The 25068-nt window shown below is 45.6% G+C and overlaps 1 protein-coding gene across 2 annotated transcripts in view; it reads right to left on the bottom strand.

Moving 5' to 3' along the window:
• The window catches only part of ADAMTSL3 (ADAMTS like 3), a 370556-nt gene that overhangs the window by 2399 nt on the left and 343089 nt on the right, over positions 1-25068 (bottom strand). For both annotated transcript variants that reach the window (XM_004472087.3, XM_023582689.2), the window contains exons 24-29: positions 22702-22884; positions 20452-20568; positions 16017-16200; positions 8218-8422; positions 7695-7804; positions 405-619 (exon numbers count right to left, since the gene is read on the bottom strand). In XM_004472087.3, coding sequence (XP_004472144.2) covers positions 405-619; positions 7695-7804; positions 8218-8422; positions 16017-16200; positions 20452-20568; positions 22702-22884 — 1014 coding nt within the window. The remainder of the gene's footprint in view (positions 1-404; positions 620-7694; positions 7805-8217; positions 8423-16016; positions 16201-20451; positions 20569-22701; positions 22885-25068) is intronic.

Below are 25068 nucleotides of genomic sequence, written 5' to 3'. Positions count from 1 at the left end.
TGGGGGGTCGTGGGCCCCTTTGGAAACCCTATGAAAGCTATGGGCTTGCTCCCTCGGAAAATACACACGTATTGAATTTTTCATGTGATCTCAGGATATTGGCGCCCTCCCCAAGCCCATCCATGGGATGGGATGAAAGGACGAGCCCATGGGCCGAAGGGAAGTCTGCGGAGAGGCTGCCGGGGCTAGGAAGGCAGGAACCACCGCCGCTGGCCTCCTACTAATTCATTCTAACACGCAGAGATGCGCCCATGTGGAGGGAGCTCGGCTCCTAAACGTCTCAAGCGACCACCTCTCCAGGGAACGGCCCCTCAGATGTGCGCGGCGCTGAGGAGGAAGGCTCCTTCGGGGTCTGGCATGGAACAGCCTCTGGGGAAGCGGCGCTGCCCGCCAGGGGTACGTACGCTCGCAGGCAGGCCCGAGACAGTGCCTCCAGGCAGGCGGCTTTGTTTTCTGCATACAGTGTCTCTCCGCCACCGATCCGCAGCTCCTCCTGTGCACACAGTGCACCTTCCGGGTCTGGAAGCCCCTGCCGCAGGCCGCTGGGCAGGGCCTCCAAGGGCCCGGGTGCCAGCACACATCGCAGGCCCCCGACGAGCAGTTCCTCCTCAAGGCGGGCCTGAAAAGCAGAAAGGGAAAAACCGAAAATGAGAGAGGCAGGCTATCGCCTCTTGCTCAGAGAAAGCCTTGTCCCTTCCGGGACAGCCGATAAAGCTTCACCAGGTAGGACCCTGCTCAGCAAGAACCTGGTTGGCTGAGCAAAACAATGGGGTTCTCGTGACTGTCACGGAGATGACTGTGTGATTCTTGGAAGTACAGACGATTTTCAAGACATTGTGGATGACTCCACGTCCATCCGGGGTAGCCCTAGATGTACTTGGACGGTTCTGGGAATTGTCATGGGCCAATTCTGGGAATGATCATGGGAATGCATGATGGAGGGAGGAGGAGGGAAACCTATTTTAGAAAATTTCAATCCAATAAACATTTATTTAAGGCTTTCCACCTGTCAGGCACATGGGTACGAGGAAGTAGAGATGGGTGAAATACAGGCTTAATGTCAAACGTTCAACAATATATGGTGGGGATCAACAAGTGACCGAATTCCTAAGATACAAGGCAGGAGGAAATCGCTGCCATCAAGAATACGGCCACAGCGGTTAGGGCGTCCGTCTACCACATGGGAGGTCCGCAGTTCAAGCCCCGGGCCTCCTTGACCCGTGTGGAGCTGGCCATGCGCAGTGCTGATGCGCGCAAGGAGTGCCCTGCCACGCAGGGGTGTCCCCCGCGTAGGGGAGCCCCACGCACAAGGAGTGCGCCCCGTAAGGAGAGCCGCCCAGCGTGAAAAGAAAGAGCAGCCTGCCCAGGAATGGCGCCGCCCACACGGAGAGCTGACACAGCAAGATGACGCAACAAAAAGAAACACAGATTCCCGTGCCGCGGACAAACACAGAAGCGGACAAAGATGCAGCAAACAGACACAGAGAACAGACAACCAGGGTTGGGGGAGGGAAGGGGAGAGAAATAAATAAATAAACAAATCTTTAAAAAAAAAAAAGAAAGAACAGGGCCAGTGGTGAGAACACACACGCTGCGTTCATATGGGGAACAATCAGTGGGGGAATGTGGGGAAGTCACTGCAAACACATCCTTGTCGGTGGCAAAGGTCTTCCTCCCCCACTGATGGCTGACACAAGGCCTCTCAGTTTCAGATGCTTCTAAATCCGAGAGACCACCCACCCCCACCACTCTGCCATCCAATTCTAAAGTGATAATGACAAGATTCCTCACTACCCAAGGCAGGGAGTCCCTGCGCAGAGGTGCCCTCATTTCCACGGACTTCCCAACCAGGTCAGGCTCACCCAGCGATGGATGTGCTGTCCTCGTAAGCTGGAGATGCGGGCACGGAAGGAAGAATGGCTCCCAGGAAGCCACCTCTCGCTTATTAACAGACCTTACGTTTTCTGTTTATAAGCATTTGAAGCGTTTTCTGGTATGAAGATGAATTTACACTTGAGCCACCTTAGCTGCTAAGAGAAGTGTTCTTATATTTACATTTAGGTCAGGTTATGACTTGTAGTCAGTTGTTACCAAAGGCCGTTTGGTTTGAGGGATTGATCTCTGGTTTCCTTACCCTGAGAAACAGGGTGGAAAGTTAATCCCCTCTGAGCTGTGAAAAGGTATTGACCCTGGAGCAAGGGTTCTTAACCTTTTTTGTTCCACGGTCCCTTCTGTCAGTCGAGTGAAAACTGTGGACCCCTTACTAAGTCCACACTGTACTGTGTATTATTTAATAAATATATCGCACTCTCACCAACACGCCCCCGAAGAATGAGGTTTTTTTGAATTTCATTTCAAGCTCAGGGACCCCTTGGTAAGAACCCCTGCCCTGGAGGGTAGAGTTGCCTTTGTGGGCCTACTTTGGGGTATCTTCCCTTGTTCCCAAGGAGAGTTCTCCTGGAAGATATATTTGTATCACGTGAGGATGTCTCCCGACTCCCCAAGAAGCCTGGAAGAGGCCCTCACTTGAGCTGGTTCAACAACTGCCTTTCTCCCAGGAATGGGGAGGCTGCTAGAACAGGGCGTGCCGACCTGAAGGCTGCAGTGGTGGTAGCCGTATTGTGCTACAGCGACCAGAGAGGGCGAGAACACCAGTTTGCAGGAAGTAGACAAAGAATGAAGCAGAAATGCAGAGAATGGCAAATGAAGAACCTCAACGGCCTCCCGTTTCTTGGTCACAGTCCTCCGTGTCCTGTAGTCCTTCCCATTCTCCTTTTGAGTTGATGAGACATCTTTGTATTATTTTTGCAGGAGCCTTGTAAAGGGTTCTAAATCTAGAAGGAGTGCTGAAACACCACTGGAAATGTAGTAAGATGGAGAAAATTGCCATGACCGGAACTCTAAGGGAGAGTATTACCCATGGTTCGAAGCAATGTTTTCATCAGCCGCCATATCAGGGGGTTTGCTGCAGGAACAGTATCTTCACCATAACTTGTTTTCTAAGGGAGGAGGGGGAAGGAGGGGGCATCCCGCAACCTGCTACCTGCAGGGCTCTGTTGTCCCTAGTGTGTGTGCATCCTGGGGGCCAAAGGTTGAACTGCTGTGGACAACAGAGTGGAGAAAAGAACTCCTCAGCCTTTCCCCCATGCAGAGATCAGCAAGGACACAAAATTGTTGTATTGTTGTGCACAAGTATAAAGTGGACCTATCTTAATATTTCTCTCACCTCTCTTCACCCCGCACCCCCATTCAGCCTTGCATAAGTCACCCCAAGTTCATTTTTATGACTCCCAACCCAAAGGGCCTTAACTGATATAGCCACTTATCTGCTTTAGTAGAAGGCAGGGGCAGTGAGAATTTGGAAGGAGCCATGGAGTTTCCTAATAATAAATGATGATAGTGGTATAGGTACCTAGAGATCAATAAAGAAGTTGATGCCTAGGATGGCCTGGTCCTTGTGGACCCAGTTGAAAAAAACACAAAATATAAAAGTAGCAAAATCAACCCAGCAGAGGGCATCATTTCCACCTGGCTAAGGAGAGACATGGGCTGCAGGCGCCTGAGCCTTGGCATAAAGTGTAGGGCACACACCTGGGACCCATGTGCTTCCCGATATAAAACACAAAAGCAGAAATGGCAGCAGGCATTAAGTAACCCTGTTGCTACCAGCATTTCTCAATTTTTCATTCCTATTCAGTTCAGTTTCACCCCTACCTTGAATAAACAACCCCTTTTCCTATCAGCCAGATAGAACTGCTGGTTCTGTAGAGCAGTGGCTCCCAAGCCTGCTTTGGGATGTTCAGAAACACTGGACACCTTTAAAAATAGGTGGATTGCCAGGCTCCACTCCCAAAGATTCTGGTTCATTAAGTCTGAGGCGAGGCCCAAACATCTTGATTTTAAAGAAATGGTCTCTTGGCTGAGGGTAGGAATCATCACTTTGGGGACTAAACTTTTTATGTCCGCCAGCATTTCCTCAGGACCCTGTACTGTCCTCTTGCTGGAAATGTGGGCTGACTCTATTCTGACAAATCCCACTCCCTCTACAACATTTTTAAAAAACTTATTGAAAGGTATCACTCCTAAATAAACAATAAATGTATAATAGTTGTGAACTTACAAAACAAACATATATAACATCAAACAAACGTATGTAACATCTCACCCTACTGCCAATAACTTGCATTGTTTTCAAATCTTTATAACTAATGATTAAAGAGCATTGTCAAAATTTTACTATACACAAAATATTTTTCCCCTAACCAATCTGATTATTATTCTTTGTATCATTTATATATGAACATATATAAACAATTACATACAACATTTTTAATGGCAGTCACGACTCCCAAACCCTTCCTGCAGAAGGGGCTCACATTCCGCTTGCCCAGCAGTGACCCTCTGCCCACTGGTAATGTTACCCCTAAAAACCATCCTCTAAAATGCACCGAGGCCCTACTGTGGCAGCAAGGGTGGCTCCAGCTGCTTGGCTGCTCGCTGGCCGTGTACTTAAAGATCTAGCACGTCACCCACTTTCTTTAAGCCTCAGCACATCCATCCAGCAAAAGAGGTCAGGAAGGGGGGGTGAACAGGGCTTTTCTACTAGAAAAGAAACCCACCACGTCTCTCTATTTGGACCAGTTTTGTCCTTCATCCATAAACTACCAAATAAGGGGGGGAAAATCCCAGCATGAGAGTAAAGCAACAAAACAGAATGCCAACCTTGGAGGAAAGAAATAACACAGAAAAAGAAACGTAACTTGGGGAAACGGACTTGGCCCAGTGTAAGGCGTCCGTCTACCACATGGGAGGTCCGTGGTTCAAACCCTGGGCCTCCTTGACCCATGTGGAGCTGGCCCACGCGCAGTGCTGATGCGCGCAAGGAGTGCCCTGCCACGCAGGGGTGTCCCCACGTAGGGGAGCCCCATGTGCAAGGAGTGCACCCCGTAAGGAAAGCCGCCCAGCGTGAAAGAAAGAGCAGCCTGCCCAGGAATGGCGCCGCCCTCACTTCCCGTGCCGCTGACGACAACAAAAGCGGACAAAGAAACAAGACGCAGCAAATAGACACAGAGAACAGACAACCGGGGCGGGGGGGATTAAATAAATAAATTCATCTTTAAAAAAATAAACAAAACGTAACTTGACTCATCCCCCCGCCCCCAGCTCCCCAGCTCTAGGAAATTTTATTCTATTATTTCTTTTAAAAAATCCCCACCCTTCCATTTCACATCCATATCCTTTTTTTCCCCATTTAATCAGATGTTAAAATTCCTGAAAGATCCTTCCATGTCTTTCATCTCCTCTACCATATTTTCTGCCTCTTGTTCTTGATTCCTTTGGTGGGAGAGTGCATGGCGCATCTAAAGGACCAAAGGGAAGACCGATAGGGCTGGGAAAGGAAGAGCGTGAGAAAGTGGGGCCCTGGATGCAGTTATGGAAGGACCCAGGATTCACTGGGCAGCATTTTATAGGGCACAGGACTTTGCTCAATCTCCCTCCTAAGAACAAGCAAAGCCTGCAGTGATTCAATCTAGCAGGGAGACGGGTTTGAGTGAAGGCTGGACTGGGAGGAGCATGAATAGTTAGATGGCCCTGGTGGTATACCAGGCAAGGGGAAAGGGGGTGGAGACGGAAAAAAGTGCATGGGTTCAAGGAAAAAACCAGGAGTATATAAAAAGTTATCAGGAAACTTATCAAATTAATATAAAGTATAATATTCCATCCATCAGTTTGGCAAAAATATTGAGACTGAAAACCTATAAAATCCTGATAAAAAAGCAGAAACGGCCACATACCATTAGTGTAGACATTTCAATGATAACTCGGGGGTATCAAAATGAGCAGGCATGCCAGTTCAATTCCACATCTAAGAATCTACCCTATCAGAAAACTACTTTTTGTGTATAGAAATTATATGACAGGATGTTTACTGCACCATTTGTTAGTAATAGTAAAAAATTCAAAACAATCAAATGTCCATCAGCAAGAGAATGATGCAATATTAAATATAAGAATCATCAAGAATGAAGTGAGGGAAGCGGACTTGACCCAGTGACCCAGTGGCTAGGGCGTTCGCCTACCACATGGGAGGTCCGCGGTTCAAACCTCAGGCCTCCTTGACCCGTGTGGAGCTGGCCCATGTGCAGTGATGTGCACAAGAAATGCCGTGCCACGCAGCGGTGCCCCCCACGTAGGGGAGTCCCATGCGCAAGGAGTCCCATAAGGAAAGCTGCCCAGAGCAAAAGAAAGTGCAGTCTGCCCAGGAATGGCGCCGCACACATGGAGAGCTGATGCAAGAAAAAGAAACACAGATTCCCATGCTGCTGACAACAACAAAAGCAGACAAAAAAGAAGAACGTGCAGCAAATGGACACAGAGAACAGACAACTGGGGTGGGGTGGGGAGGGTGGAGGAAGGGGAGAGAAATAAATAAAATAAATCTTTTAAAAAAAATGAAGTGAATCATTTTGTACTACGATGGAAAATGTCATAATTTATTAAGTAGAAAAAGCAAATTTCGGACAAATATGTATAGCACGTCAAAAAAAGCTCAATCGATGTATGTATTTTTACGTGTCAATATATCTTTATAAATGCAAAGCAAAACATCTGGGATGATGCACATCAATTTGCGTGTGGTCTTTATTTTCTCAGCAAAATAGAAAAACTAGGTTGTTTGCTGATACTGAGCAGCTCCAACATTTTCATTTGAGGAAGACAGTTCTGGCTTGAAATCATGTTGTGGAGAATAGGAAATGCAGCTGACTCAACATTGCCAAACCTTCCTGAAAGCTCAAAAGGGTAATTGAGCCAATTGTCAAGAATATCCAGTTTCCTCCAGCAAGACTCAGAATGGGGAGGACGAAGAAATAGTCATTTATGGGTCATCATCTATGACCCAGGCTGCTGAAGCATTCTATATGAAACTAATTAAAACTTTGCATGGATGAAATGATAATTGAAACTAATTCTAAATTCACCTGAATGATGACACCCCAGTTTGGAGATCAGGAAACCAAGCTCAGAGAGGTCAGGTAGCCCAAGGTCACGAATTCAGAGAGTGGTAGAACCCCAAAGCCCCTGGCCATACTGCCCTCCAGCTCTTTCCCCATTTCTGCCAGCTGGAGCACCGTCCTCTGGACTTGTGGTGTCACCAGATGGAAGCACCTCGAGATGGCCACCTGGAAGAAAGCTCTTCTACTCCTAAACCTTCCACCAGCTCAAACTTTTACACAAGAGAAAAGTTAACTTTCCGGTTTAAGTCCTTTAACAAGACAAAAGACTATTTTATTCACTGTTCAGTCACTGTGTCAATATCCTAATCCAGACGATTTCTTAATAGAGATATAAAAGAGCTCATCAAAAACACTGGGAAGATTTAATCTGTAAAAGTAGACAAAGCCACAGGAAATATATACTTTGGCATATAGAGAGGAACGTATTGGTCTGTTCTCAATGCTACCTTTTTTCCCCTTTAGGGTTCTCTCACTGAGTTTAGTGTCCAAATAATTTCGCATTCCTTCTTATTTTGGTCTAATGCATACTATTGAGGGTGGCCACACAAGAATCATGATTTAACAGGATTTGCCTATTATGAGAGGTGGTGGAAAGCAGAAATGAGGCCACGTTCAGGGAGTTATCGTCACTGAATGAAGCGGGAGGGCTTGGGCTCTTTCCCAGGGCAGGGCCAGTACCTCCTTCTGCCGTCGCAGTGGGAGTCGGGTGCCTCAGAGCTGTTGGGGTGCTGACAAAGTCCCTGATGCTGCTGCACCCTCCCGGCGTGGCGCACGCAACGTCCAGGGCACTGGAATGAAAGCACAAGGCGGTGTGAATTCGTGGAAACTCCGTGGAGCCACGCGTGCTCTGTGCAGCATCCCTCTGCGTGGTGGACTGAGCAGGGGAGCCGAAACCCCGTTCCCAGGGATCCGGCTGCCTCCCGGGGTGGGGGCAGGAGAGCAGGCAGGAGGCACCCTCCCTCCGCCTGGAAGATACCTCAACTCGCCTTCTCCCTTCTCCCCTGGAACTGAGCCCACCTCTGGGGAGAAGGGACTAGAACAGGACAGAGTTTAACTGACTGGGCTTAAGTGTGGAAATGACCACACTTGACCATTCACGTGGCCATCAAGTTCAGGCTTTCTGCAACGAGCATGAATGGTGCGGGCTAAGGTGACGATAAGGGCGGAAAAAAACTAGACAAAAATTTTGATGAGGCGTTACCTGGCTCTCAGGTTCACTGACCCGCTGATCACACGGATGACTGGAACACGGTTTTGTCCCCGCAGGCCGGTCTTTGGGGGCACACGCCCTGGGAGACGCCACCTGCACGGTTCCGTTGGCTCTTGTCCATCTGCACGTCACTTGCCGGCTGCGGACGCCTTCCCCGCAAGACACAGAGCACGCGGACCACGCACCCGTGACCCACCTAGGAGCAAAGGCTACAAGGCCTTAGTAAGGACTGGTAGGTCAGGAGTCTCCTCAAGAGAAAAGCTGACGCTCCCGCTGGCCATCTCAAGGCCGTCGTGGCTCTGCAGGGACAGGCAGAGGCAGGGACACACTCCGGGCCCTATCCTTAGTGTTCTTTTCCTCGGGGGAGCAAAGAGTGACCATGGAAAGGTGCTTAGGGTAGGGGTTAGGTAGGGCCCTCTTCAAGTCTGTGAAGGGCTGTCACTTGGGCGGCTCCAGAAGGTAGAGCTAGGGCAATGTCCCATGGAAACGTGAAGAAGGCGGATTTCAAGTCACTGAAATCACAGGCGAGGCAATTACTGTTTATAAGAAGTACCCATGCGCTCTTCACTCTGCGAGAGGCTTACCCGTCATCTCATGTAATTCTCATGCTTTCCTGCTCTTGTAGGGAAGAAACCGATGCCCAGGAGGTTTCATAGCTAACATGTCACCAGAGCCGGGATTTGGTTCCAGGCCTTTCTGACCCTGAAGCTCATGCTTTAATGATTACAGATGACCAAACATGAAATTGGACACCTTAGGAGATACTGAGCTGCCTGTCTTTGAAGATGTTTAAGCTACTGCTGGGATACTGCAGAGTTGGGGTCCCTTCCCCCCACGTTCATGGGTATCCAAGGGGTCTGTGGGCCTAGATGGGAAAAGATGTTCATCTCTATCATTACTAATGCAGGCCACAATTCAGGAGAACTAGCAGTGAAATTGTTACTAATAGAGATCAGAGGTACTTCCTCTGTTGTTGCAGGTATCTTAAAATATCATTTACATTCATCACAATTTCAAAATTAAAATACCATCAAATCTTACTATTTAGTGTGCTAACAGAGAAGTGAGTTTACTGCTATATCACACTTTTTTTTCTCTTTATTTTTTAAAAATGTTACATTAAAAAAATATAGGAGGTCCCCATATGCACCCCCCCACTCCCCTCACCCAACTCCTCCCACATCAATAACCTCTTTCATCATCGTGGCACATTCATTGCATTTGGTGAATACATTTTGGAGCACTGCTGCACCACAATGGATAATGGTTTACATTGTAGTTTACACTCTCCCCCAGTCTACCCAATGGGCCATGGCAGGACATACAATGTCCATCATCTGTCCCTGTAGTACCACCCAGGACAATTCCAAGTCCTGAAAATGCCCCCACATCACATCTTTTCTTCCCTTTCCCTACCCTCAGCAGCTACTGTGGCCACTTTCTCCACATCAATGCTACAATTTCCTCCATTACTAATCACAGCAGTTCCTTAGTAGAATATCAGTAAGTCCACCCTAATCCATACTCTATTCCTCCATCCTGTGGACCCTGGGATGGTGATGTCCATTCCACCTCTATATTGAGAGGGGGCTTAGATCCACATGGATGATGCAAGCAGGAGAACTGCATCCATCATCTATATCACACATTTTAAAAATTTTAATACAATGTTTCCTTTGTAATGAAATGGATGTTATTTTACATATCCATAAACTTTCTGAGGATGGACCCATAGGCTTCTCTGGACTGCAAGAGGGGAGTTAGGAACCCCAGATATAGAGAGAGCTGGGATTCAGTGAAAGTATCTGACTCTGTTTATTTTAGAAGTTTATGAAGGCTTGAGAATACCTAACACACAAGGATGCTGACACGTGTCCAATGTGGAGTCTCTCTACTTTGTGAGAAACCTGAACTGACATGAAGAAACTTCCTTGGATCAAGTAACATCAATGCTGCTTTAAGAGGGGTGACCTGCCAGAGGGCGCAAGATGGCGTCTGAGTGAGTGCACCTCATAATCTCTCCAGCAAAGAAGCGGCTGACTAGGGTTGGAGTCCTGCTGGACCAGGCTGTTTCAGGGGCTTGCAGGGCAGGAGGTGTCTGGATGTCGATTTGGTGAGACAGTTACAGAAGAGATTCTTGAGAGAGGTGGAATTTTGGGTTTCTGACACAGAGGTCAGAAGTTGTGGGCGGGACCCCTCCCCCTAGGGCTGGCGGCCCGGCTGTGGGATCCCTGAAAACTTTGTTGTGCTGCAGTGTTCCCAAACCCCGTGTTTACCGGATGCGTGGTTCCCAGGTCTGTATCCTCTAAAGCCTGGTACCCACGCTCCAGAGACTCACACCTTGAGCCTGCAATATCACGGACTTCCCATTCTGGAATCTACCACGCCCTGAAGTCCACCTGAGGTCCTTGATTACCCTAGCCCTCCGCGTTTTTTGTTTTTTGTTTTTTTTCCTCCTTGAGCTTGGAGGAGTGTACCAGCTGACCTGGGGAAAGTCTGGGAAGGAGAGGCGAATCTGCTGAAGAAGCCCAATTTACCTAAACGTCCTGGGATAGGAAACTTGGTCTGGGAGAAGGTGGAGTCAGAAAATCAATTAGACCTCCCCTAGCAAGCTTAAGGGGGAGGGACTGTAGGATGTGCTATCCAAGCTTCCAAGAGCATATTTGGGGTTTCTGGTGAGGGGTAGGTCCTCTCACACTGGAAATAAAGAGTCATTGTCTTCTGTGTTGAGTTGGTTCAACAAGGACCCACTTGAATCTCCTACCGGACCCCAAGCACCAGAAGACTACAAGTGCTGGAGAGGATGTGGAGGAATGGGAACACTCATCCACTGCTGGTGGGAATGCAGAAGGATCCAGCCATTCTGGAGGACAGTTTGGCGGTTTCTCAAAAAACTAGCTATAGATTTGCCATATGACCCAGCAATTCCACTGCTGGGTATATACACAGTAGAACTGAAAACAAGGACACAAACTGATATATGCACACCAATGTTCATAGCAGCATTGTTCACTATTGCCAAAAGTTGGAATCAACCCAAATGCCCATCAGCAGATGAATGGATAAATAAAATGTGGTATATACATACAATGGAATACTACTCAGCTTTAAGAACGAATACACTACAAACACACGTGATAACATGGATGAATCTTGAGAAACTTATGTTGAGTGAAGCAACCCAGGCATTGAAGGACAAATACTACATGATCTCAATGATATGAAATAAATAAGCCAAGCTGCCTCAGAGAGCTAGAGAATGGATGATAGGCTTAAAGGAAATTGGGGGGTAGAGGAAGGATGTAAGCTGACACCCACATGGGTGAAACCTATGATAAGCTGGAGGTAAGTATTTGTACAAGGAAGGGATAAAATGGGGGCATAGGGTTACCTTTGGGTGGGGCTTTGTGGGCTTGAGGGGGACTATGGATGGGAGGATGGGTAATATTGCCCAAGAAATTGGGGGGAAGGTGGGGGAACATATGAACATAGGAGATTGTCGATATTTGGTTGAGAGTATAATGCTGAGAAAACTTTTTCAAAAATACAATAAGGAAGGTTACCTGTTTAAGATGCTTAATGGGGATAATCTGATGCAGGACAGGCTTCTAGGGAGTGCGTGAAAGCTCATTTTATTGTAGTGGGTTATATCATCGGATAGAGACCCATATAATGAGAGTGAAGGTATACCCACATATACCCACATCCTGGGGAGGACTGATGTTCTCAAATAGAGGGAATTGTGTCTCTCAAGAGAAATGGTGGCTCCCAATGCGTTAGGGCAGTCGAGCATGTCAAGCCCTCAACATTGTTAAAAGTATCTCTGAACATGGCTCTTCAAGCAATGAAGATTGATTGTCACTCTAGGCCCTAAGGGGAGGGGAAAAAGAGGTATTGAATAGATGGAACCAATGTAACTGTGTGGGCAATAGAAGTGTTCCACAAGATTATGCAAGGATGGATATAAGACATGTTAAATTACACCAAAAATGTATAGGGGCCAATAGGCTAAAATGTAAATCATAATGTAAAACATAAGATAACTAAAAATTTAGAAAATTGTATATATATGTATATATATGTATATTGTATATATATGTTACATATATATATATGTAATTGTATATATATGATTACTGTGATCTAAAACTTTTGTGAAGACAAGCTTAATAATTAGGGAAAAAATAAAGAAAAAGAAAGGACGTAGACACTGAGGAAAAGATGGAAGAAGTTGCCTTGCCAATTTGCATATAGGGCAACACTTATTGCAGTGATAGAAGGCAAAACATCAAAAACAAAACTTTTGCATTTTTAAATTTTTTAGTACCCCAATTTATTTTTACCTTAATTTTTCTAAATTAATATGTATTCTATATCTAGCCTTTAAACTCATCGCTATATTCCATTTTACTATTAATGGAGCCTGGCTTTATATTGGGCTTCATTTTTGAAGAAGTTTTGGGTCACAGAGAGGTTCAACAATGGCAGGGGAGGAATACTGGTATGGGATGTTATTGACAGGGGACACATGGTTGACAGGGAGTTCTCCAGGGCATATATCCAGGGTACATAAAAATGTTTGGATATTTGCATAGTGGTTACAATAAAAAAACACAACTGAGGGAGTGCTGAGTTCCTAGCCAGGGGAGCTCTATCACATTCCCTAAAGGAACAGCAACAATCCCCCAAGTGCAATGACAAAGACCAAAAAAGAAGGAAGGTCCAACAATGAGCCCTTGATACTAATGACTATGCTTGTGAGCCTGTGCACCTGAAATAAAAACAAGGCCTAGAGATGCAGGGTGCCTAAGAGTTACCTCCTGAGAGCCTCCATGTTGCTCAAATGTGGCCAGTCTCAAAGCCAAACTCAGCATGTAAATGCGTTGCCTTTCTCCCAGCATGGGGCCTCCCTGGCACCGAGGTATTACTACCAAGTACCAGCTGATGATGTAACTAGAAAATGACCTTGAATAAAAGGGTCAACTTAAACCAACAGAATATCTCAGTCTACATGTAATACCAGCAGTTAAAAATGCTTTTTGACCTGAATTAGAGGGGGAAATGGAAAGGACAAATGAGTTTATATGGCTATGAGTCTCCATAAAGAGCCAGGAGGTTATCAGAGGGGTCGCCCTTATGCACACCTCAGCAGAGTCCCAGAGACAGGTAAAGTAGATACAACCTCAGGAATTGGTTCTTCTGAGGGCTACAGAGACCCACAGGTTCTATGGTCATGGCAGATGGAGTTCAGTGCCATGTCAGTTGGCCCTACTTTGGAGTTTGTGTTTCTGTGTGATGGAGCTGGACTCAGATGTGATCTTTGTTCACAAGACTCTCCTGTTACTTTTACCGGATCTGTGGTTGGTGCTGGGGTTTAGGGTATACCCAGGGAACCTGAATCTCTGGACTGACCATGTGATAGCCAGGCCCTGAGCCTCAACAGACTTGCAACTCCTACACTCTGGTTTATTGGACTTACCCCACTCAGCTAACATGGAGGTGAAGAAGATCAACCCCCACACCAGGGAACCAAGAGTGCCTACAACTGGAAGCAGGAGAATTGCATCCAGCATCCATGTGGAATCTAAGGCCCCTCTTGATATAGATGTGGACACAACCATTCGAAGGTCCACAGGATGGAGGAATAGGGTATGGATTAGAGTGGATTTACTGATGTTCTATTCATGAAGTATTTTGATTAGTAATCGAAGAAAATGTGGCATTGGTGTGGAGAAAGTGGCCATGGTGGCTGCTGGGGGTTGGGAGTGGGAGGAAGAGATGTGATGTGGGGGCATTTTCGGGGGTTGGAGTTGTCCTGGGTGGTGCTGCGGGGACAGTTACCGGACATTTTATGTCCTCCCATGGCCACTGGGTGGACTGTGGGAGAGTGTGGGCTATGAGGTGGACCATTGAGCATGAGGTGCAGCAGTGCTCAGAGATGTAGTCACCAAATGCAAGGAATGTCTCATGATGATGGAGGAGGTTGTTGTTATGGGGTGAGGAGTGGGGTGAGGGGGGTGGAGAGTATATGGGGACCTCATATTTTTTAATGTAACATTAAAAAAATAAAGACAAAAATGTAAAAAGAGGGGTGACCCTTAGCAGGAGAACTTCCTTGGAAGACCTACACTCGCTCTCTGTCAGTCCAGGTCCCTGAACACGTCAGTCAAGGTGCCTGCCACGTCCACAGTGCCTCTCAGAATGTGCCTGAGGCCACCATTTTATAATTCAATGGGACTGTCTCTCACACTCCTCCAAGCCACAGGCAACTGGCTCTAGTGAAAGCATGTGCACAAAGGCAGTGAGCCGTGCACTTCCCTTTTCCCATCAGTAAAGTGGGATCAATAATAGTACCCACCTCAGGTGTGTGCACTGTAAATGTACCTGTTTTTTGTAGACACTCTTAACGTGGATTTTGGTGGGATTTGGTCAATTAACTACTAGGGTATGTTATTTAGTCACTTTCCCTAATGCAACAAATATTATGGAGCGAGTAGGACAGGGTGGAACTGTGCTAAGTGCTCGGGGGAGAGTGTTGAGCCAAACAGGCATGGACTTGATCTCAGAGAACGTGCAGTCCAGTGGCAGAGCAAGACAGAAAGATTGTGGTAAGAGATATGATGCAAAACTATAAGGAAATATGAAACTATTTAGCAGTGAGGCCTGATTTAGTTTGGAGGCTTAAGGTCAGGGAAAGCTTCTATGAAAATGTTTTGAGATCTAATAGATGCACAGGAATTAACTAAGTGAAGAAAGAGAGAGAGGAAATAGTGTTCTAGGTAGAAGGAATAGTATGTGCAGGTGCTCTGAGCCAGGTGAGAGAATGGGTCGGAAAAGACAGGTGTGGAAGGAGACGAGACAACCAGGAAGGGAGAAATGAGCTACGACAAGGAAAGCCAGCCCAGGGTCCAAGTGGGAAGGGCTTCTACTCCTTCATATGTTTATTCAGTCAGCAAGTATTTACTGAGCACCAGCTATGTGCTAGGTACAATTTAGACTCTGGGAATAAAAAGGTGAAGATGATAGACCCAAATCCCAGGAATGTTGGCCTTTAACCCTAGAACGATGAAAAGTCACGGAAGGGTTTTAAGCAGAGTGCACCACGACAAATTTGTGCTGTAAAAGAGGATTCTGTTCCTAGAGTGGAGAAGGTATTTGAGGGAGGGAGACAGGAATTAGGAGGCTCCTGGCGTATCCATATGAGAAATGATGATGCCTTGGACCCCAGTGGCTGGCAGTGGACTTAAAAAATGGATGGACGTGAAAGAAAGAGCGGGGACTAGAATGCGTTGGTTGCAAGCTGGAACACCAGCGACGGAGCGGGTTCGATGGAGACCGGAGGTTTGAGTGACGTCATCCTTTACGACTAACTTGCGTGATCTGATCACCCAGAAAGGCTCTTCATGGTTGTGCCCCAGGGGTGGCGCCTGTGGAGCGAGCATGACAGCACCTTGTGCGATGCCCCCGCGCTGCACTAGCGCCATGAACTTGGCCTCACCACGCTCTTGAGGAAGCCCAGGGTGGAGGTAGGAAGGAGATGAAGAGCAGAGGCTCTGGAATCAGACTCTCCATTTGAACTTGGGCTCTTTTAATGGTGTGGCTTGGGGGAGGTTTCCCGACTGTACAACAACCTCATGGCTTCCTGGGAAATATAAGCATTTAGCCAAAGAGCCGGTGCACAGTAACTGCTAGATACATCTCAGCTATCGTCTTACGAAGGCCAAGTTGTTGGCCTTCAAAAGGAAGCCGACCCTTGGATCTGGCGAGATAAGAAGAGGGACCGCACGTACCTGGCAGGGCAGTCCCGGATGCTGCAGGGCTGGAACCCAGCCGGTGGCCTCCGGAGGTGACCGCAGAGGGCCTGGCTCACCTCCTGCCCATCGGCCATCGCACACCGGGGTCTCTGGATGCGGGCTCCCGAGTGGCCACAGGTGGCAGAACAACGTGTCCAGTTACCAGGCTCCCAGAGAGGTTCTGCAGAAAGGAAATGAGATGTCACGACAGCCCTGCATGAGAAATGATGCTGGGCTGGAGAAGACAGACCAAAGACCACCAGGCACCGTGTTCTGGTTGGCTGCCCGTCTGGTGCGGTAAACGGCACACAAAGAGAAGGCCACGTCAGAGCACGAGGGGGTCCTTTAAATCTTCTTCTGCCTCAACGCATTGTAATAACCGATGGGGATGGCAGCCAATATGGGGCCCTGGACCTCAGCCTGGGAGGAAGGGCTATTATGGGCCAGCTGGACCTGCCAGACGAAACCCCAGGGGGAGGGCGGAGTTACTCTAAGCGGTGGGCTGCCCCTCAGCACCCCCAAGCACAGCCAGTAGGCCAAGAAAGGAGGCGTCTCCAGGGGCTGCTCTAGGATTCAGATTCACAATCGCTGACCAAATGGAGACATGAAGGATGATTTAGCAGGAGGACCGGGGACCAGGGATTTAGCAGTGAGGTGAAAGAGGCATTTCCAGTCCATTCTTAACTTTGCCATTAATTCTTAATGTAAACTTCACGTTAGCCCTGAAATGGAATAAATAATCTGTCATGGCGACATCTGGAAAGGTAAAATAGGAGTTTCCTTTAGAAAAGGAGAGGCTGACCACCTCCGGTAATTGCACTTTTTTTTTTTTTTTAAATTGTAGTCCCCCTTCCAAATGCCTTTTCTCTTTCCTTCTGACATTTGGTGAAAGATGAGGTAGGACATGATGATGACAGATTTGTGTGTGATCACAGAAGGTGCCAGATTTTCCTGTAATGATCACAAGTAATTGATCGCTACCAGCTGTGTCCACAAGCTCCCTCCATAGCAGACTGATTTCTTTAACTTATTGTTTTCTAGTTTTTCCTTGTGATTTGTGAATTTTTATCTGAAGGCGCCCATAGCACTGTTTACAAAGCAGAACATGAAAATGTATTTTTAGTTGGGGGCCTCAGGGTGACAGTTAATCAAAAAAGAATTTTTAAACATTTCTAAGTCTGTTGAGAACTTTCCAAGTGATAGGTATTGGGTTAGGCACTTGATAACTTTTCATTTAACCTTTATGGATAGCTTGTGAATTAGGTGCTTTAATTTTATTTTCATTTGGAGAGGTGGAAACCGAAGGAAGCTAGGTGACTGGCCCAAGCCCTATCCCCTGTTGGTTGGATCGGAATCCAAATATGTCTGACTCCAAGCCTAACTCTTTCTACAGTGCCACATTTCACAAAGACGCTTTAGTTCAGGGCAGGACACAGGTGCATTTTTTTCTGTTTATTTTATTGAGGTATAATTCATATACAGGCAAACGCTCTGGCCTCCGGTGTGTTTAGTGCACTTATATAACAATGACCCAAAGCAAGACAGACAATATTTTCATCACCCTAATAGATAGCCCCTGCCTCTTTTCAAGCAATTCCCCTCCCTTCCCAGGCCACCCTTCCTCATTTCTATCAGCATACATTAATTTTGCCTGTTGCTGGACTTCATGCAACATATACTCTTCTGAGTTTGGCTTCTTTTGCTAAACAATGTTCCCATACTTCTTCCATATTGTTGTGCATATTAGTAGTTAGTTCATCCTCTTCTGTTGCTGAATAATTTTCCATTGTATGAACATACCACAATTCGTTCATCCATCCTGTCGATAGCTATTATGAATAAGGCAGCTATGAACATTCATGTACACATCTTTTTTGGGGGGGACATTATTCATTTTTCTTGGTAAATATCTGTAAATGGAATTTCTGGGTCAAAGGGTAGGTGAACATTTAATTTTATTAGAAACTGCCAAACAGTTTTCCAAAGTGATTGTACCATTTTACACACTTACACACTCCTTGGCAATATGAGAGTTTCCATTGTCTCCCAACCTTACCCAAATTTGGCATAGCCAGTCTTTTTGTTTTCAGCTTTTCTAGTGGGTGTGAAATGGAATTTCACTGTGGTTTGAATTTCCACTTCCTTTGTGCCATTTGCATATCTTCTTTTGTGAAGTGTCTGTTCAAGACTTTGGCCCTTTTGAGGAACGAGTTATTGTTAACTTTCAGGAGTTCTTTATTCTAGTCAGATATATTTATGCCAATATTTTTCCTAGTCTATGACTTGTCTTTCCACAGTCTTAATAGTGTCTTTTGACGAGCAGATTTCTACACTTTAATTCCAATTTGACAATTTTTTCTTTTATGGTTAGTGATTTTTGACCCAAGTGCATTTGAAAAGTAGATCATTATCACTCCCATGGAAGATGCCTCAATGGCTTCCCATTTTTTAAGGAATAAACTCTACAGTCTTTACCTTAACCCTCAAAGCCTTGTACGATTTGGTCCTCAGCAACTCTCCAACCTCACGTAATACCGTCTCCGTCTCCTTCACCAACCCTCAATCAAAGGAAACAGCTTTCTGCTCCTTGACCACAGTAAGCTTCTTCTTACTTTACAGTCTTTACACTTGCTAGTCCCTTTGCCAGAAATGCTCCTTCCTCGCCCTTCTGCATGGATGGCTCCATGTCCTCTTTGAGGTCTGGACTCAGATACCACCTCCCCAGAAAGCCCTTCATGACCACCTTCACTGAAGGGGCCACCCACCATCACTGTGCATCTCTTCACCCTTTTTTTTTTTTTCCATAGCACTTGCCACAGAGAAATAGCTTACTTATTAATTGTTTACATGTTTCTTATCTGTTTCTCCTACTGGAATGTCAACTCCATGAAGGTGGGGATCCCTTCTGCCTGTCCTATATAGTGCTAGGACTTGGCATGCTATATATTAGGTAGTCAGTCAATATTTGCTAAATTAATAAATGAGTCTCTTTGAAATGTTAAGGTAAGGATCCATTCATACTCCATGAACATCATATGTATATGTATGTGTGTAGGGGTGGTAGAATTATGTGGATAATTCTGATAAATCAAATCTATGAATATTCCAAAATCTTCATCATCACCAGCAATTTCAGCCTCACGAGTATGCTTTTTTTTTTTCATTAATTGATTTGAGGGAGCTCTATTGACCTTCATGTTCCATATCACATGGCACTTCTCTCTGCCTTTGTGTATCCTATGTTCTCTGCCCGGAATGTTCTTCTTCCTCATTCCAGAACAGCAAATCCATGAAAACTTATTTGACACCCCCAGAATCAGGGACCCCTTGCTGGTGCTACTATTGTACTTGGGTCATCTGTTTATTATGGTACTTGTCACATCACATCCAAATATTTGTTAACATGACTGTCTGCCTCCTGGTATAGGTTGTGAGCCTCTCAAGGGCTGGCTCATCTCTGTAACCCCAGTCTGGCAAGAGTAAGCACTGGGCAGATAATAGTAAATGCTTAATTAATGGATTCAATGTTGAGTGCATGGAACGATGAATGAGTGGATATAATAATGGCAGTAATATGTCTGAAAGGCAAGAAGATATATATCATATAAACATAAGCAATGATGTCACTAATAACATACTGGATTGTTGATTGGAGGCTCAGTCCTATTTTCCCTTGCTGGGTTCTCCCCTTGTATGCTGGGAGCTGGAACACTAGGAGCTACATCTCACAGAATCCCACCTGCAGTGGTCTGGGATATATTCTGCCAATGAGAGGCACTGCTCAAGATTTAAAATGTTGAAATGGCATAAAAGTCACTCTTGCCCCTCTAGAGTAGATAGAATCAATATGAAGTTTAAGGGTAGCCACTGAGTGTCTTTCAGTGATGTACCCATTTTTGAGCTACAAGGGCGGAGATCATCCGCAGTGGTTTCCTGTGATTACAGCATTCATGAGTTTCTGAATGCTCCCTCACTTCCTTGACCCTCCTAAAGTTTCACAAACTTGAAATGCTTACAGTTCTCCTGACCAAACTCTGATACATGACATGTGTGGAAAAGAATTCTGTGAAAAGAGAAGAATGAAAGAATGGATTCCAGAATTCTTAGCAAACCTTCCCTCTATTAATATTTACCATGTTGACAATAACTTTGAAACTGGAACACCAATATCTGCTTATCACAAATCAGGATGCACATCTGGGGTATGAGCTTTCTTGGCTTCCTCAGAGATGGATTTTTCTCAAAAAAATGTTTCAATATGGAAGGAACAAGTTGAATCATAGAAGACTGAGGGGCAAGGGAAAATCTGGCCAAATGCTGAGGAACTATTTTACATATTGTACAGTGCCAAAAATGGAGGGTCTTTTAGCTAAATCCTTTTCTTTGCACACGCCTCCCAAACAGCAAATCTCTAAAAGTCAAAATCCCAGACCTCGAGGTAGGCTTTCTCCTGCTGGGTCACTGCTGTTGGTTCCAGTGTTGGATTCCAGGACAATAAGCTTTTTATGTCCCTTGGGAAATACAATTTTATTGTCACGAAGTCTTCGTTCTGTGAAAGAAAGTAACACTTGTTTACCAGTTAGAAAGGATCTAATTCTTGTTCCAGGTTGGGTATTCTCAAAGCCAACTGCTAGGCAATAGCCCGTTCCAATAGCAGGCTCTGTCTCTAGATATTCAGGGTCACATGGGTCTGGGAGGTGTTTGTGAACATGTAGCGTCATAGGAATTTATCTAGAGTTCTTGACTCTGCGAACACATGGCATCTCTGCAGGTGTCCAGGGTTTAAAGCCCAACTGACAAGATGGAAAATATTTATTTAACAGAATTTTGAAAGGAGTTGGAGGAAGCAGATTGGCTGATGGAGCTGGTCTCCTCCAGAGCAGCCTCTGGAGCAGGAGAATGAGGGATGCTTCATGGTAAGGTACATGGGCTTTTAGTTGTGAAGCTTAAAGAGAAGAGCAGAAGGTTGATGAAGAAATATTGTGCTGTGAGACCTTCTTGATTCCTTAGTGAAGTTACCATGAAATCTTGGCTTGTCTTAAAGGAGAGGTGTGCAGGGCAGAACTGAGAAAGCCAGGAAGATTCACGAATGGAGATGGAGACAAGCAAAACATAAGGACGGACCACTCAGAGAGCATGGTGGAGGGCGTTCAAGAATCAGATAGCTTTGGCCTAGCCAATCTGTTGAAACTCTTCATTCTGTGATCCTTCAAGACCACGGAGGCTGGTGGGTGCCTTTCTGATCAGGACTGAGAGTCCATGAGGGATAGTACAAAGAACACTGAAAGAGGGGACTACATATTTGGGCTCTAGTTCAAAGTCTTCAAACTCACTAAGAGATTCAGGTTTCCTCATTTATACAATGGGGTTAAAACTTACTATCCACAACACCATGTAAGGATCAAGAGATTAGTGCACATCAAAGGGCTTTGGGCATGTCAGCTATTCCAACTGTCTGCACTGGTACTTCTCATCTTTTTATGTCTTTGGGGACTTCTAATTGCCAAAAAGAAACAGCCATGAAGAAAGCCATTTCACACCCTCTTTTCTTGGTTCAGCAGTGGACTCTATAATCTCATGCTACTTCTGCCAATGATTCAAGTCCATTCATTCATCAGACACTTTTTAACACTTACACCTGCTTTAGGTGCTGGGGATACAGAAGGGAATATTACATGGACCCTGATCTCCATCTGACTGGCTTCTGTGATTAACTCTCAACTGGGTCCAAACTCCTTGATGGAAAAGAAAAACATTATTTATTGAGCCCTAAAATCCCAGCAGCCTAACGTCCAGTTTGGTGATAAGAGCTTGATGAGCTCTAGATCTTATCTAGAAAGGAAAAGCAAACTTATCATCCTGTGCCAGGAGGGTGCATTGTAATGACTTTCTCCAAATTACAATACTGACCCAACTCTAAGATATTTTAAGACTCAATGAATTGGTATTTATTGAGCACCTGCTGTGCCTTACCCTATGCTATATCTTTAGGACTGCAAAAGAAACATTAGACATGGTCCCTTACCTTTGAGGGTCCCACAATTTAGTGGAGGAGACAAAAATAAAAGAGGAAACTGCTGGAGAGCAACAGATGTCAGGACTCAATCAGGCACCAAGTGATGAAATCAGGGAAATGAGAGGTCAAACAGAATCAGAGAAGGATTCACAAAGTGGGCAGAAATTCAGTGGTCCTACAGGATGGGAGGGATTGGGGCAATGGGGAGAAAGGTAGTAAAGGGCATTTTTTCCTGGGAGAGAAGTATGCCTGTAAGCCTCAAGAGGGAGGAGCATGGTATATGTGTGTGTTGGATTATAAGGCAGGAAATCTTATAAAGTGGTTTCCTTATGAGTGGAACAGACCTCAATGCTGACTGAGAATGGAGGTCACAAGTTAAGGAGATGTACAGGCAGAAAATAAAGAATCCTGAAAAGCTTTATATCCCAGTACAGGCTTTTCAGCAAAGGAGCAACATCAAGAAAGTGGCAGTGTTCTACAAGAAGAACCAGTAAGACAGGGCATTAATATTTAGTGCTCCTCTGTAAGTGAGCAGCAGTAGCAATCCTTAAAACCAATGTCCTTCTATTATTCACCCGGAGACTCCAGAATCAACAAGAATGAGCCCTCCCTACTTTGCAGGTATTACAGGAAGTTGTTGAAGAACAACAGGAACTTGACACTTACCCAGCACATGAAGTACAGATGTCGCCACTGCCTTTCCAAGAGCATTGGTGGCTATGCAGACATAGGTGCCTTCATTTTCAAGGGAAACGTTCTGCAACAACAGGGATCCATTGAAAAGCAAGGAAATATTGTCACTCAGAGATCCTCCTCTCTTCAACCAAGTTATATTGGGCCCAGGGACACCTTAGGAACAAAAACAAATATGACAAAGGCAATTCCTTTAAGAACACAACCATGCAGCAAATACCATTTAGCATTTTGTCCACAAGTCAACAAAAGTGTTTAATCACAGATAATAGGAAAAGTGACTATTTCTATCTCTATAGCTCCTCCATGGCAGGTAGAGGATCCTGTCGAAGAAAAAGGCTTTGGTCTACTGAGCACCTGCTTCGTTTACATTTCTAAGATCAGGAAAAGGAGCCAAAGAAAGCGGTATTGGGGAGGGAGAGAAATTTGAAGAAGGTGGTGATTGAGGAAGAGTGGTTGGAAAAAAGGAGCTGGCAAGCCTGGGTACTGAGTGTGGAGGTAGAGCCAGAGGAGGGGAATTCTTGGTGGGGAGCTGCCACAAAGAAGTCTTTGGAAAACAAAAATATCTGTTATGGGTCTTTAAGTTGTTCACTGTGTCTATTCAAAGAAACATTCCTCCTTCAGGAGGAATATACAATCTTTAGGGAAATGTTCTTTGCTCATTAATACTTTTGTAAGAGATGGTCCCTTTAGGGAGCATAAAGAAGTGCTGAGTTTCAAGTCTGGGATGCCCTAGTAGAGAGGTACAGAGACTGTAAACAACAAAACAGGAGCCTGGGCACAGAGGGGAACACAAGGGATCCAAAGAACCTCTTCCCCCAAATCTTGGGAAGACTAATCATTTCACAGGACTGTGGAATTTCCAGCTCAGAGGAATCTCCTTTGGTTCTTAAGAGCTGGGGTGGCCTCAGATGACACCTGAGAAAGCGCCATGCACGTGGTTTTGAGGATCTCCTCTCCTGCAGCACTCCAGGTAGGGAGAATGCAGAAGATACAGCCTGGCTTTCTGACAAAAACAGACGTCCTCACTAGTACCATGCCATGTGCCATGAAATGCATGCTCCATGAGCACCGCGACACTTTGACTCTCACAATCACTCCCAGTCCCTGGGAAGGAGGCATTGTTAGCGCCATCTTACAGCTGAGGCAGCCAGCAAGCTAGGTTTTTTGACATCAGGTCCAGTTCTGTCCATTAAGCCAAGATGCTCATTCAGGGCTCTAAAGGCAACAGTTTTGCATCTTTAGAGAAAATGATGACCTACAAATGCTAAAATTAACTTGTAGAACCAAAGACTGATGCTGGCACTGCAGATTTGCTGGAAAATTCAAGATAAGAATAAGAGTCAACTCCTACTCAAAGAGGAGCAGGAAAGTTGTAGTGGGAAAAGCTCTGCCCTGGGTGGGATTTGGGGGAGGCTTTGTTCTCATTCTCAGTATTTACTAGTTCTATAACCTTGGACTAGTCATTTAGATTTCTGCTGTCTCACCTGTTGAAAGGAATCTTTCCCAATAGACACCTAATCATTTTCAAATATAGTACTTGAGGTTTTTAAAATTTGACTCAGTGGTTGCCCTCGGGGCTTTTTCTCAAGTCTTTGGCTTTGTACGAACTGAACGTGGTAGGCAAAATTCTGAACATGTCTCCCCGAGGTGCCTATCCTCTGGTTAGTCAATCAAATACTAATCTAGGGACTGCTGTGAGGGAGTATGCAAATGTACTTAAGGCTACCAAACAGGTGACCTTAAACGAGGACATTTATCCCAGATTATCTAGTTGGGCTCAATGTACTCCTTCGAACCCTTAAAAATAGAAAATGAATGCAGAGTAATCAGAGAGAGGGAGGGGAAGAGAAAGTAGGAGAGATGAGAAAGATCCAAACTGTGTGAAGGACTTGACTGGCCATTGCTACCTTTCAAGATGAAGGGAGCCACGAGCCGGGGGATTTGAGTGGCCTCTAACGCAGCCTCCAGCTGGCAGCCAACAAAGAAACGGGGCCGTCCATGTACAGTGGCAAGGGCTTAATTCAGTCAATACCTGAATGGCTTGGAAGCAGATTTATCCCCAGAGCTCCCATAAAGGAACGAGGCCCTGCCTACACCTTGACTTCAGTTTTGTGATACTACACCTGGAGCACCCAGGTGAGCCACACTGTCCCAGACTTCTGACCTATAGAACTGGGAGATAATAAATGGGTGTTGTTGGAAGTCACTAAATTTGTAGTAATTTGTTATGGCAGTAATGGAAATCTAATTTACTGAAAGATGTCTTTGAAATTTTTCAGTGAACAATATGCTAGCCCTAAATAGCCAGAGGGGCACTAATCACATGGGAATTAGTAG

Source organism: Dasypus novemcinctus, chromosome 3, assembly GCF_030445035.2.
Source record: "Dasypus novemcinctus isolate mDasNov1 chromosome 3, mDasNov1.1.hap2, whole genome shotgun sequence".
NCBI classification, from domain to species: domain Eukaryota; kingdom Metazoa; phylum Chordata; class Mammalia; order Cingulata; family Dasypodidae; genus Dasypus; species Dasypus novemcinctus.
This window is presented reverse-complemented; position numbering and strand designations above follow the sequence as displayed.